The following is a 15,346-nucleotide window of genomic DNA, read 5'->3' on the forward strand; positions in this document are numbered from 1 at the left end:
GACGTTTGATAGCACACTAAGTGTTCCTTCAGTATTCGGGAGTTGCATAATCTCATAGTCATAGGAACATGTATAAGTCATGAAGAAAGCAATAGCAATAAACTAAACGATCATTATGCTAAGCTAACGGATGGGTCTTTTCCATCACATCATTCTCTAATGATGTGATCTCGTTCATCAAATGACAACACATGTCCATGGCTAGGAAACTTAACCATCTTTGATTAACGAGTTAGTCAAGTAGAGGCATACTAGGGACACTCTGTTTGTCTATGTATTCATACATGTACTAAGTTTCCAGTTAATACAATTTTAGCATGAATAATAAACATTCATCATTCTCCTGTGAACAGAACGCCCGCGTCACCTGGCCCTGGGCGACTCGGGCGGAACGCGGTTGCTAGCGCCGCCGCCGCTCCTTTCTACACGCCTCGCTGCGCCGCTGCCGGAGGACGCCGCTGGCAAAGTTCACGCGGCCGACGGCGGTGGCGGGGCGCCTCCTCGCCACGGCCTCTGATCTGTAGGGCGGCAGCTTCGGGCGGCACGTTGGCGCGCGCCGGGACTCGGCTGGGTCACGGCGACCGGCGACTATTCTCGACGTCCTCCTGTGGGGCGTGGTGACGGCTACCGGCGGCATGGCGGCGAGGGACCAGTGCAGAGCGACGGCCAGATCCATGCGCTTTGCGGTGGCAGTGCTCCTGCTAAGCATTGGACTTTGGCCATAGGGGTGCCTCGGTGGATTTTGGCCGTGGTGTTGTGGCCAGGTTGGCTGTGGTGCCGTGGTTCTTGCCTGGTGGACAGATTTGTCTTTCGTGCTTCAGATCCGGTCATGTCTGCTTTTGGTCTATAGGCCTGGATAGGGCTCTCTTTGGCCAGATGGCACTCACCGGTGATGTGCTCCACCGACGGTGTTGGTCCATGATGATCACTTCGGTCAGGGGCGGCCTTGTTGCGGATTGCGATGGCCACCGAAAGATCTTCGCGGGGATTACTCTCTTCAGATCCGGTGGTTTCGTTCGGCGACGAGATGCAAACGATGGACAACGACTTGACGCAAAGGATATGGTTGTACATTGGCGAGCAGCTGCTAGGATCGTGGAAAAGCGGTGACGATAACATATGATTGACTTCGATGGTGGTGCTTTCGAGTACCCGGTCTCGAGTTTCGAGGTGAAAACCTATGTCTAACACGAGTGGTCATACATGGCAATGGTGATGTTTTTGCGTCATTCCCTTGTTGAAGGCATTGCTCGTATATGCATAGACTGATTCTTCAGGGTGAAAACTTAGAGTCCGACCTTTGGTGGTTGGATCCGGCGACGGCGACGCTCGAGCATCGCTCCCTTCATGAAGGCGTTGCTTTTGAAGAACTCTGTTGTCCTTATGGTGTCATGAGATGGTTGGTGCGGATATAGTCATTGTTGTAGTTTGTCGATCGCGGATTTGTTCCCTTCGGGGTTTTCTCTCGCTTAGGCATAGCTTTGGTCTTATATGACTTTGCTATTTGCTAGCCGGTTTTTGTGTGCGTTGGTGTTGGTTGTGTGCATCTTAGTTATGCAGAGGCCGGGTGTGTTCTCATCGTGTTTGTATCAACTTGATGCTTCATTTTGAGTCCATAAAATCCACCCTTTGTCGAAAAAATGATGTAAGGAAATATAAATAACAACTTTTTTATTGTCTTTAGGGCATATTTCCTTCAAATGCCTCTAGACATTTCTGCGTGAAATCTCTATATTCGAGACTTATTGTTGGCTCCCCTGCGGCCAAGTTCAAGCACATTTGGCGTGCTAAGATTCCTCTTAGAATAAAAAAAATTATGTGGAAAACTATTCACGAAAAACTCCCAGCCGCTGACCAATTCATACGCGCAATGGTCCTAGGTCTAAATGGTGTGCTATTTGTGGTTCGCGTGAAGATTCTAATTATATTTCCTTTGGATGTTATCTGGCCAAGCTCTTCTGGAGCTGCATCCAGTCGTGGGTGGGCGTAAATTGGTCTCCCACCTCATTGAGTGATCTTCAACCTAGTGCCGATCAGTTGGTTGGAAAGAGTAGGCATTTATTTTGGCTTGGTTTAGCAGCGATGTGTTGGGTCCTTTGGCCTACTAGGAGAAAACTTACTATTGATCATATTTTCCCTAAGGCTGGGTGTAATGGGGAGTATCATATATTAGTATTATGCATATGATATTAGTATATGATACTACCTTCCCAATGCATAGTATCATATATTAATATCATGTAGTACTTTATTTATTGTCACGCATGACACAAAGTAGCATATCATTTATTATGATACTTCACTATCTCTTTCTTCATTTAATGCTATGATACCTCATCAAAATTGCTTAGGTGGCATGCATGATACTAACTATGATACTATCATTACGACCAGCCTAATCGTCCGCATGATTTTTTGTTTAAATTGATATCCTTTTGGTAGTAGTGGAAATTATTGACTAAGGAGACGAATAGTGATGCTACGAAGCACTTGACCTCGCATGTGCAGTCTTCGGCTTATGCTTTGATTCAGCAAGATCAAGCTGCCTCCTCGTGATGTCTTAGAGTTTCTCGCTGCCGTAGCTAGTCTTTCCTTGTGTCTATTGGTAGGAGGTTGTTGGCCCAGTGCCAGTTATGTCTGTGAATAATGCCAAATCAAATAAGAAATCCAAAAGTTTATGAATTTGAAAAAAGTTCATGAATACAAAATAGGTTCATGAATTCGAGAAAGAAGTCTGCGCCTTAGCAAAAGTTCATCAATTTAAAAAAGTTCATCAATTCAAAAAATTACATCAGTTTGAAAAAAATCACAAAATATGAAAATGTTCAAGAAAATTTCATTGATGTGAAAAAAAGTTCACAATATTTGAATTTTTTTTCTATGAATTTTAAAAATGTTCACGCATTCGAAAGAATCCGCGAATTTGGAAAAAAGGTCATGATCTAAAATATCATGAATTTGACAAAAACTTCATGGATTTGAAAAAATGACAAAAAATATTGTAAAACTGAAAGAAGAATAGAAAAAAAAGTGAAAAGGAAAAATATAGAACAGGAAAGAAACCGAAAAAAGGAAGAAAACCAGCATGTAGAAGTTTCCAAAATCATAATACGGCATGTAAAACCTACACACGCACTATGTATGCGGTGTGAACGAGAAGACGAAAAAGAAATGGGCCGACCCATTCCCTGTTAGTTGGGGCTGTTAGCACACCTCAAGAAAATTTGGATACCATTGGTCGACCCGTTGTGTGCATTTTATTTTCTTTTATACTTTGCTATTTCTTTCTCCCACCGAAAAATGGGACCCACACATATGCGTTGTCTAACATATCTATCCCCACCTTTTCTCATGCCACATAGAAAATCCCCCCGTTTGGATATGGCCTGGAGGTTAAAAATGATCGGGATTTTATAGTACATGTACACACTTCTTGGATTCATCTCCGATGAGCTTGACGGTGCGGAAAATCGTCAGATCCCTCGGTAGGGTACCTATAGCTAGCATAGCTGGGAGTCATAGATCGGAGGTCGCACGGGGAATTTCTCCAATTTCGGGTCTCCATGATGGAGTAATACCCTAGATCCTAATTGCATTTGTTATTGATGGTGGGTCTACTTCGGGCAAGGGATTAAAGAGAGATGTACAAGTCTATCGAGAATTGTTTCTATGAGAGTAGATAGGAATGAGAGCTATCTTGACTCCCCTTATATACACATTGAAGGCCAGGTTTTTACAAGGAGAGATGTGATCTATCCCTTCCTTCGGGCTCCCTCCTGTCGGTGGACGCATACTGGGCCTTGTGGGCCTATCAACAGGCCTGTTGTTGGACCCTTCTAGCGAGCAACCCCCGATGTATGACACCATCAGAGCTCTAAATAAATTAGGTACATACTATATGGGTTCATCTTCGATGAGCTCTACATAGCTTAGATTTCACTGCACACATGCAATGATCATCACACTTCTCAGCCAGAAGCCACACAACCGACTGCACACTGCAACATCCCTGTGACCCTTTGGCAGGGGCGTAGCCAGACAAAATTGGTTTTCGGCTCGGGCCTACCCCTATCAGACCCTGGCCTCTATGAACTTAAGTACTACTCCCTTCGTTTCTTTTCTACTCGACGTATTAGGTTTCTCTAAAGTCAATCTTTTCAAAGTTTGACCAAACATACACAAATACTATTGTCTATTGACACTCACAGTACAAAATCTATTCATTAGATCCATTATGAAATATATTTTTATATCATATTTATTTGATATTGTAGATAGTAATATTTTTTATATAATTTTGTTGGCTTTTAACAAATCTAATGCGCGAAGTAAAAAAGAAACAGAGAGAGTATATGGTCTAACCGGGAACACATCTGATGCTTCAGGGCATTTGGTGCTACTGATGCACCCGATCTCTATAGCTACCATTTGAAGCATTGAAAGAACACAAAAAATATATGTGGATGTAAGTATAATATATATGCACTATGGAAAAAACTTCCAGGTCCAAACTGAAAACAAATACTACCTACTCCCTCCGTCCGTGAATAAGTGTACAGTTAGCTTTTGCCTTAAGTCAAAGTTTTAAAACTTTGACCAACTTTCTAGAAAAAAGTAAAAACTTTTATGGCACTAAATTAGTATCACTAGATCCGTTTTGAAATGTACTTTCATAATATTCCAATTTGATGTCATATATGTTACTACTATTTTCTATAAAGTTGGTCAAAATTTTAAAAATTTGACTAAGACCAAAAGCTAGATGTACACTTATTCGTGGACGGAGGGAGTATGTCCCTTCGTATAAGTAATTGAACTAAAAAACGACTTATATTAAAGGAAAGAGGGGGTATATAGAAATGAAAAGAAGAAACAATAGTGTGAATAGTAGCTACCGTGAATTCGGCCCGTTTTGCTATCATTAGTGAGATTTGTCATTATCGTTTCTCATGTTATGTTTTGGCTCTGGATCTGAAAAAATCATAGTGATGTGTTCCTGTTAGTATTATGACATAAAAGGAGATTTAGACTTATTCGACAATTGTAAAATGGCTAAATCAAAACGGGTGCACCGGTAGCACCAAATGGCCCGGTGCAGCAGATATTTCCCCTGGTCAAATCAAGCGATAAAAAACTATGCATTCATTTATTGTTAATCACCAAGAGAGAATTACTGGGTTCAACTGCTATGTCAGATCAGCCCTTGCCATTTGGTGCTACCGTTCCAGTGTTCATGTGTCCGTGGGGTCGCACCGCCATTTCCACCAAGCTAGAGGAAAACTTCGTCGCTGTCGAATAAAAAGGAGAAAAGAAGACGATCTCGTCTACTCCCTGGCCTTTTCAATAATCATGCGGTATATGTCTATATCACTCGACCCTCGGTACGTATATATGCAGCGAAAATATCATGCGAAATCAGCGCAGGAAAGGTGGCGTCCGGTGAAAAGGCTCTGCAGAAAGCGCAGAGTATCGCGAAGCAACGGGCGCGTCCCAGCCGCGGGCGTCGGCAGCGGCAGGATCACACGTCACGCAAACACGAGGTGGTAACCACATCGCCTCCTGCACCCGAGCGGAAGCCACGTGCCGGGCAGCTAGTGGCCGAGACCGGCCGCGCGCCATGCACCGACGCCGCATGCGGGTCGACGACTACGACACGGTGATGGCTCTCCACCCCCGTTTCTCCCGCGTGTCACATCACGACACCTCCACGACGTGTGCGCCTCAGCGGCCGACACGTGTGGAGTTCGTGCTTACTTTCTCTTCGTCCGGCCGACGCCTCATCACGCTATAAATAGCCAACAGCAGGGGAACTCCGTTCTCTCCTTCACCACGCACCGAGACCTACCACGGAAGCCGTACACATACACGCATTTTTCTCATCTGCAAGCAAGAGGCCGGCCCACGCGTTACACGTTTCGTACGTGATAGTGCTACATTCCGGTCGTCGCGCGCACAGCACGTCCGGCGAAGCTGAGATCTGATGAGGCCCGACGCCGGCGTCGCGGGGAGCATGGCGTCCATGGAGTGGGAGCCCAAGGCGCTGTCCCTCCACGAGCTCAAGTACGCGAGGGTGAGGCACCGGCACCGAGGCTATCTCAGCTCTCCATCTTGCTCAATCTGTTAAGACCATTCTCTAAGATGTATTTCTATTATCCACTTGTGCAGGAGGCGGCGCTGTACGTCCTGAGAACGCACTCCTCGGAGGACGCCGTCCGAATCTTCACCGAGGTACGTATATAGACGGCCGGCTTTTGTTCATCGTCGATCGGCCGGCTTCTATCTCAACTTTGTGATCGACGAACCAGCTGGTATTTATGGAGCTTGCTGCGTGCTGCAGGGCCTCAAGCCGGTGCTGGGCGTCAGGAGGGACTCCATGGCCGACTCCGACGAGGAGGACGACCAGGGTGACGAGGACTACGACATGTTCAGTCCCTACGCGTTTCTTGACGATGACGGTGTCTACTGCCACCAGTATGGGCGCACCGCCGCCGAGGAACGAGATGTTGCTACCGCACCCTTCTAATTAGCTTTACACACCACCTATTAACTAGCTTAGATCACCTGTAAATATATATGATTTTTTATAATATGTATACGATTTTTTGATAGAAGTGGTAGTTACTTTCTCCACATTCGAGAAAGCATTTTTCTACAGATTCGGAAAGGCATGTGATGTAGAACTATGAAGATTTTAGAGATCGAGACAGCGCGAATTTCTGAATACAGATTCTTATGAAAACGGTGTTATTTATTGATGATGTAAACTACTCCTATTTATAGATGGGGAATGAATAGAGATTTTTATGAGAACAGTGTTATTTATTGATGATGTAAACTATTCCTATTTATAGATGGGAAATGAATAGAGATTTTTATGAGAACAGTGTTATTTATTGATGATGTAAATGCTCCTATTTATAGATGGGAAGTATGTTTTTGTCCATCAGGTTCCCAGAATTATAGAGTTGATCCTAAAGGGTTTTTTAGACATTTTGCTCTACAAGTCTCAAAACAGGATAAGTTTGATGTAAAATCAGATTCTGAGCTTGTTGGCAGGGTTTGACCGATAAATAGGAAGAAATAGCAAAAAGAAAATCAGAAAAATAAAAAAAATCGTGACAACAAAGATGCTTTGGGTATTCTAGGTGAGTAAGTTTTCGTGTTCAAATAACATCCGAGAAGCTCCTAAAAAACAGTTTTGGTTGCCACAAAATTTTAGATGTTTTAAAATTTGTTTGCTAGTTTTTTGAATTTACTGTTCATCAATCAAACATGGGCAACATGGTCAAACCCACTCTACATGCTTAAAATCTTGTTTTGAACTAAATTTATTCGGTTTTGAAACTTGAAGGACCAAATATCTAACGAAAATCTTGAGGGGCCACATCTATGTTTTTAGGTAACTCGAGGAGCAAATATATTGCCAAAAGGCATGAGCGAACAAGCATCTTTTTTTTTCAAAGATCTAATTTATTCACAAACAATCATTTATTCGCAAACAATCAGAGTTTACAGACTCTGGATACAACCAGGGAGAATGAGCACAAGTTCCCTCGATCCAGCGAACATATGAGCGGCCTCGTTAGCACTACGTCTTAAATGAATAAAAGAAACATCCAACTTTGTGATCAGAAGTATGACAATCAGGCTAAAAGATCAAGTTGTGGCACTAGCAGCGAAGTGGAGCATTCAACTTTGTGATCAGAGCACGAAGTCCTCATCCCGAGCAAAAGCAACAACACTTCATAAAGCTTCAGGAATTTTTGATATCGCCGGGCTCGAAGAAGAGGAGAAGACTGCATCCTCAACGTTCACACAAACAAGACCAACTGATGGTGGAGTCCGCTTCGGAACTGTACACCTTTTCTACAGCAAGCTATGCGCATGAAAGGTTTTGTTAAATTGTGATTCAAATTCTAGTATTGTATTGGACTAGACGTAGTACATACGGTGTGAGCCTTTTGCGTTGGTACCGACGCGTACGAGTACAACTCGTTTACTTGTCCTACAAGGACTCCTATGTGTTGCCCCTTATATATACCCCATATAGTCGCACCTCAGACGGTCTGTCGTCTCGTGCTTGTAATACTCCTTCTTATAGTGATTGCGTCTTCGTACGTTCGTGATTTTCATGTAAAAATCCGTGTCTCTCTGTCTCGTTTATTCTCATTATTATCTAATAAGTGGTATATAGAGCTGAGGTTTAGATACGAGTTTGAGACAGGAGATTAGGGTTCCAATGTGTGCGCAGCCGCACGCATCTCAGGCGATCCGTCAATTCAAAGCCGGATCGATTTTTAGCGTGCAGGAAGCCGAGACCGACAGAATCTCTGTTCGTACGCACGCGTATAAATCGCTCTAAGTTGCAGCCGTCTTGTCTGATCCGCTAGTTGTTGTTGCTGCGTACAAGCTCAAGTCCCCAAGCACGCACATCTATCCGAGTTCCACTGCTGCCGCGCGCAACCTGAGGCTGCTTCCGACCGTGACGTGAAGACCGGATCAACACAGAGCAGTCAAAGTACTAGTACTACTCCACGTGACCTGCTAGTATTAGTTGAGTACTACTACTACTCACGAGGCCAAGCTGATCTAGAAGTCCAGATTTTCTTTTTTCTACAGTTTTTCAATTGCTACGGCCACCAGCGATTACCAGGTGCTATCTCTCTAGTTCTTTGCCCCGCAATATTAATTCTATTAAGAATTTTTCTATCGGTTTGTACTACTTTGTGTACATAGTTTTATCGACTCATGGCATCCATGAAGTACGATCTTCCGCTGCTGGACCGTGACATAAGGTTTACCCTATGGCAAGTCAAGATGCGGGCGTTGTTGGCACAGTCTGACTATGATGAAGCACTGGATAATTTTGGAAAGAACAGAATTCAGAACTGGACTGATGAGGAGAAAAGAATTGATTGTAAGGCTTTGTCACAAATTCAACTCAATTTACATAATAATATTTTGCAGGAAGTTTTGAGCGAGAAAACTGCCGCCGCTCTATGGTTAAAGCTGAAAGGGATTTGCATGACTAAAGATCTCACCAGCAAGATGCATCTGAAGCAAAAATTATTCCTGCACAGGTTACCCGAGGGAGATAATGTTTTGAATCATATTTCAGAATTTAAAGAGATCATATCTGATCTAGCTGCAATGGAGGTTAAGTATGAAGAGGAAGATACTGCTTTAATGTTACTTTGTTCACTGCCAAGTTCTTATACCAATTTTAGAGACACCATATTATATAGTCGTGATACTCTCACGCTTAATGAAGTTTATGAAGTTTTGAACTCTAAGGAGAAGATGAAATTAATGGTGCCTCATGATGGTTCGAGTTCATCCCAAGCCGAGGGATTATCTGTTCGTGGCAGGACAAAGGAGAAGAACTCCAATAATGGAAACAGAGGCAAAAGTAAGAACGGCTACAGGGGCCGGTCACAATCCAGAGACAAGAAATATTGCAGGTATTGCAAGAGAGACGGGCATGACATCTCTGAGTGTTTCAAGTTGCAGAACAAGGAAAAGAGAAAAGAGAAAAGGTAACAAACAAGGTGAAAATTCTGCTAACGTTGCTCGTGATGATAGTTCCGATGATGCTCTTGTCGTTATTGCTGGATGTGCTGAGACCAATGATGAGTGGGTACTTGATACTGCATGTACTTTTCACATGTGTCCACATAGAGATTGGTTTAATACTTTTGATTCCACTACTTCTGCTGGTTCCGTTTTGGGTTTTGATAATTCACCATGCAAGATTGAAGGCATAGGTTCTATTCGAATCAAGATGTTTGATGGCATAATCAGAACTTTGACAGATGTTCGGTATATTCCGAAGATGAAGAGAAATCTTATTTCTATGAGTGCCCTTGATGCAAAGGGATACAAGTATTCAGGTGGAGAGAGTGTTTTGAAAGTCACCAAAGGTTCCCTTGTTGTGATGAAAGGTGACTTAAGTTCGACCAATGGTCTTTATTACCTTCGAGGTTCTACAGTTTCAGGTAACGCTACTCCAGTTGTTTCAAAGGATTCTGATTGTGATGCTGCTAACCTTTGGCATATGCGTCTTGGACATATGAGTGAACTTGGTTTAGCAGAGTTAAATAAGAGAGGTCTTCTTGATGGATATGAACCTGGTAAATTGAAATTTTGTGAGCATTGTATCTTCGGCAAGCACAAGAGGGTGAAGTTCAACACTTCGACTCATACAACCGAAGGTATTCTTGATTATGTGCATTCTGATTTATGGGGACCATCTCGCAGAAAGTCACTAGGTGGTGCTAGTTACATGCTGACTATAATTGATGATTATTCGAGAAAAGTATGGCCTTATTTCTTGAAGCATAAATATGAAGCATTCTCAGCTTTTAAGGAGTGTAAGATTATGATTGAGAGACAAACTGAAAAGAAGGTAAAAATACTTCGCACTGATAATGGTATGGAATTCTGTTCTAAGCAATTTAAGAATTATTGCAAGTCTGAAGGCATTGTCAGACATTACACCGTTCCTTATACTCCTCAACAAAACGGTGTTGCTGCGCGCATGAACAGGACCATTATTTTCAGAGCCCGTTGCATGTTGTCCAATGCAGGTTTGCATAGGCGTTTTTGGGCTGAGGCCGCTTCCACTGCTTGTTATCTCATTAACCGTTCACCATCTGTTGCTCTTAATAAGAAAACTCCAATTGAGGTATGGTCTGGTTCACCTGTTGATTATTCACAGTTGAGAGTTTTTGGTTGCACTGCTTATACTCATGTTGATAATGGAAAATTGGAGCCTAGGGCTGTTAAGTGCATCTTTCTTGGTTATAAGTCTGGTGTTAAAGGTTTTAAATTATGGAATCCTGAAACCCAGAAGGTTGTTATTAGCAAAAATGTTATCTTTAATGAATCTGCTATGTTACATGATGTTTCATCTACTAATGTTCCTGTTGAGAGTGAACAGCAGCCTCCTATTCAGTAGCCTACTGTTCAGGTGGAGCATGTTATTGATTCAGGTGATACATCTCGTAATGAAATTGTTGATGCACATGATGAACCCGTCGTTAATGATGATCATGTCACTCCCACTCCAAATCAGCCTATTGTTCCACCCAGTTGGAATCTTGCACGTGACAGAGTTAGACGGGGTAGTAATAAACCTGACAGGTTAATTGAACAGTGCAATATTGTTTCTTTTGCTTTATCTGTTGCAGAAGAAATTGAAGGTAATGCTGAGCCTTCTTCATATTCCGAGGCTATTATTTCTAGTGATAGTAATAAGTGGATGACCGCTATGCATGATGAGATGGAATCACTTGAAAAGAATGGCACTTGGGATTTAGTAAGATTACCTAGAGAGAAGAAACCTATTCGTTGCAAGTGGGTTTTCAAGAGGAAAGAAGGTGTTTCTCCTAATGATGAGACAAGATATAGAGCAAGGTTAGTTGCTAAAGGTTACAGTCAGATTCCAGGTATTGACTATAACGAAGTCTTTTCTCCTGTTGTGAAGCATAGCTCTATTCGCACTTTACTCAGTATTGTTGCCATGCATGATCTTGAGCTTGAACAATTGGATGTTAAAACTGCATTTTTACATGGAGAATTAGAAGAGGATATTTATATGGAACAACCTGAAGGTTTTGTTATTCCTGGAAAAGAAAAGCTTGTCTGTAAGTTAAAGAAATCTCTTTATGGATTGAAGCAATCCCCTAGACAGTGGTACAAGAGATTTGACACCTTTATGCTCTCTCAAGGTTTCAAAAGGTCTAATTATGATAGTTGTGTTTATTTGAAAACTGTGAAAGGTTCAACTATTTATTTGCTCCTTTATGTTGATGATATGCTTATTGCTGCAAAGAGTATGTCAGATATTAATGAACTAAAGAAGCAATTGAGTAATGAATTTGAGATGAAGGATTTGGGTGCAGCAAAGAAAATACTTGGCATGGAAATATCCAGAGATAGACCATCTGGAAAAGTGTATCTCAGTCAGAAGGGATATATCGATAAAGTTCTTCGTTGTTTTAATATGCATAATGCCAAGCCGGTGAGTACTCCGTTAGCTGCACACTTCAAATTATCATCAGCTTTATGTCCTAATTCAGATGCAGATATTGAGTACATGTCTAGAGTTCCCTATTCGAGTGCAGTTGGTTCACTTATGTATGCCATGGTTTGTTCTCGTCCGGATTTATCTTATGCATTGAGTGTTGTCAGTAGATACATGGCTAATCCTGGAAAAGAGCATTGGAAAGCAGTTCAGTGGATTTTCAGATACCTGCGTGGTACTTCTAATGCTTATTTACAATTTGGGAAAACTGGAGATGGACTTGTTGGTTTTGTTGATTCTGATTTTGCTGGTGATTTGGATAAGAGAAGATCACTCACAGGTTATGTTTTCACCATTGGTGGTTGTGTTGTGAGTTGGAGAGCAACTTTGCAGTCTATCATGGCGTGTTCCACTACTGATGCCGAGTATATGGCTATTTCTGAGGCATGCAAAGAAGCTATCTGGTTGAGAGGTTTGTACACTAAGCTTTGTGGAGACTCATCTTGCCCTACCGTATTTAGTGACAGTCAAAGTGCTATATATCTTACAAAGAATCCAATGTATCATGAGAGGACAAAGCACATTGATGTCAGATTTCATTATATTCGAGATGTTGTTGCTGAAGGCGATTTGAAGGTATGCAAGATAAGTACTCATGATAATCCAGCTGATATGATGACAAAGCCAGTTCCGACCAATAAGTTTGAGCTTTGCTCAGGCTTAGTTGGTATTTCTCACTAGTCCTATGGACTTTGACGCACAAGGTGTTTAAGCTGATTTGGATGGAGTTATTCACTTTCTTCGACTACTGGAGGAATTTGGCTCAAGGTGGAGATTGTTAAATTGTGATCCAAATTCTAGTACCGTATTGGACTAGACGTAGTACATACGGTGTGGGCCTTTTGTGTTGGTACCGACGCGTACGAGTACAACTCGTTTACTTGTCCTACAAGGACTCCTATGTGTTGCCCCTCATATATACCCCATGTAGTCGCACCTCAGACGGTCTGTCGTCTCGTGCTTGTAATACTCCTCCTCATAGTGATTGCGCCTTCGTGCGTCCGTGGTTTTCTCCCTCAAGGGTTTCCACGTAAAAATCCGTGTCTCTCTGTCTCATTTATTCTCGTTATTATCTAACAGGTTTCAATGAGTCCTGGAGGAATTAGGTGGATTCCTTTGTCCAAAAATGTAGTGTTGGAATAAAGGTCAATGATGATATTGGACATTATTTTTAAACGCATAAAGGCCTGAGGCAGGGTGACCCTATGTCCCCGATACTATTTAATATTGTGACGGACATGTTGACAGTACTCATAGGCAGGGCCAAGGAAAAGGAGCTGATTGGTGGACTAGTCTCTCATCTGGTGGATGAGGGGGTCTCAATCTTACAATATGTGGATGACACAATATTAGTTATGAAACATGACCTTGCACAAGCTCGAAACATGAAACTCATCCTATGCCTTTTTGAGCAATTGTCGGGGTTGAAGATCAATTTCCACAGAAGTGAACTCTTCTGTTTTGGAAGGGCCAACGATGACCAAGAAGAGTACAAGCACCTGTTCGGTTGTGAACTGGGATCGCTGCCCTTTAGCTATCTTGGCATTCCAATCCATCATAGGAAGTTGACTAATAAAGAATGGAGATATATCGAGGATCGATTTGAGAAGAAACTTAGCTGCTGGAAGGGTAAGATTATGTCATATGAAGGACGTCTAGTATTAATTAATTCGGTACTAACGAGCATGACGATGTTCCTCCTGTCTTTTTTCAAAGTACCCAAAGGGGTACGCAAGTGATTAGACTTTTATCGATCTTGATTCTTCTGGCAATTGGACGAGGTTAAGACAAAATATCGTCTGGCAAGATGGGATATTATTTGTCGACCAAAGGACCAGGGGGTCTTGGGATTGAAAACCTCGAGGTAAAAAATAAATGCTTGTTGAGTAAATGGCTATATCGATTATCGCTGCATTCCGAAGGAATGTGGGCCCAGATTCTTCACAACAAGTATTTACACTCCAAAACTCTAGCCCAGGTTACCGTAAGACCTAATGATTCACCATTTTGGAAGGGACTCATGAGAATGAAAGACACTTTCTTCCATAGGGTGAAGTTTAGTGTTGGGGACGGCTCAACAATAAGGTTTTAGGAGGATACGTGGTTAGGTGATACGCCGCTAGCTCTCCAGTATCCTTCTATGTATCATATTGCTCAACGTAAGAAGGAGTACGTGGCAACGGTGATGCAGACGGTACCCTTGAATATCCAGTTCAGACAATCTCTACTTGGGGACCGCTGGACTTCTTGGCTGCACTTAGTGAGGAGGCTAATGGAGGTGCGCCTTTCTGATGAGGAGGATTCTTTTAGATGGAAGCTCACGAATAATGGCTTGTTCACGGTCAAGTCTATGTACTTAGATCTCATCAACTCTGGCCCAATCTCGCGATCGCTTCATATTTGGCGAGTTAAAGTGCCCTTACGAATTAAGATATTTATGTGGTTTGTCCACAAACAAGTGATCCTAACCAAAGATAACTTACTGAGGCGGAGATGGGTAGCACTGGTAGAAAAGGGGGCAAAGGTCCAGACCGGGTCAGCCCATTAGTCCTGGTTCAGTCCAGAACCGGGACCAATGGTGGCATTGGACCCGGTTCGTGAGCCCAGGGGGCCGGCCGGGCCATGTGGGCCATTGGTCCCGGTTCGTCTGGACCTTTTGGTCCCGGTTGGTGGGACGAACCGGGACCAATGGGCCTCGCTCCTGGCCCACCACCATTGGTCCCGGTTGGTGGCTTGAACCGGGACCAAAGGCTCCCCTTTAGTCCCGGTTCATGCCACCAACCAGGACCAATGAGGTGCCTATATATACCCCCTCGCGTAAGAGCAGAGCACACTGCTCTGTTTTTTCTGGCCGAGGGGGAGAGGGCTTGGTGGTGCTCTAGCTCACCTCCTATGCACACAAGGTGTTCGATGGAATGCCCGAGCCACACTACTTAAGCTTTCTCCTCTCCAAGCTCGACCTCCAAGCTCCATTTTCCTCAATATTTGTCTAGGTTTAGCGGTCTGTCACGCCCCGTCCCCGTCTTCACCGCCGTCGATCACCCGCGCCGAGCTCATCGCCGGCACCACCGTGGTGAGCCTCTTGTTCTTATCTTCTTTCTGAAAGGGAAAAATATTCTTACTTGTATGTTTACATAGATACTTGTATTATTTTCTTACTTTTATTATTGCATCTTATATAGTGCGATGGTTTTGGTATCCGCCCCCGTCGGCCCTCGTCCTGTCTATGATTCGGATGTGGTATATATATTATCTTTATAA

General features: G+C 43.0%; 1 protein-coding gene across 1 annotated transcript; it reads left to right on the forward strand.

The window, feature by feature from the left end:
* Positions 1 to 5,834: 5,834 nt before the first annotated feature.
* On the forward strand, positions 5,835 to 6,713 carry LOC125553630. The gene is made up of 3 exons (XM_048717390.1): positions 5,835 to 6,070; positions 6,166 to 6,228; positions 6,338 to 6,713. The coding sequence occupies exons 1-3, from the start codon at positions 5,981 to 5,983 to the stop codon at positions 6,521 to 6,523; spliced, it is 339 nt and encodes a 112-aa protein (XP_048573347.1). The 5' UTR covers positions 5,835 to 5,980; the 3' UTR covers positions 6,524 to 6,713.
* The last annotated feature ends 8,633 nt before the right edge of the window (positions 6,714 to 15,346 follow it).

This window comes from Triticum urartu, chromosome 4 (assembly GCF_003073215.2).
Source record: "Triticum urartu cultivar G1812 chromosome 4, Tu2.1, whole genome shotgun sequence".
Lineage (NCBI taxonomy): Eukaryota > Viridiplantae > Streptophyta > Magnoliopsida > Poales > Poaceae > Triticum > Triticum urartu.

What these genes read in the sequence shown, in the direction of transcription:
- LOC125553630 (XM_048717390.1), top strand. Translation starts at nt 5,981, where the DNA reads ATGAGGCCCGACGCCGGCGTCGCGGGGAGCATGGCGTCCATGGAGTGG. An exon ending in ACGAGCTCAAGTACGCGAGG is followed by an intron (nt 6,071 to 6,165) that starts GTGAGGCACCGG and finishes CCACTTGTGCAG; the next exon opens with GAGGCGGCGCTGTACGTCCT. An exon ending in CCGTCCGAATCTTCACCGAG is followed by an intron (nt 6,229 to 6,337) that starts GTACGTATATAG and finishes TGCGTGCTGCAG; the next exon opens with GGCCTCAAGCCGGTGCTGGG.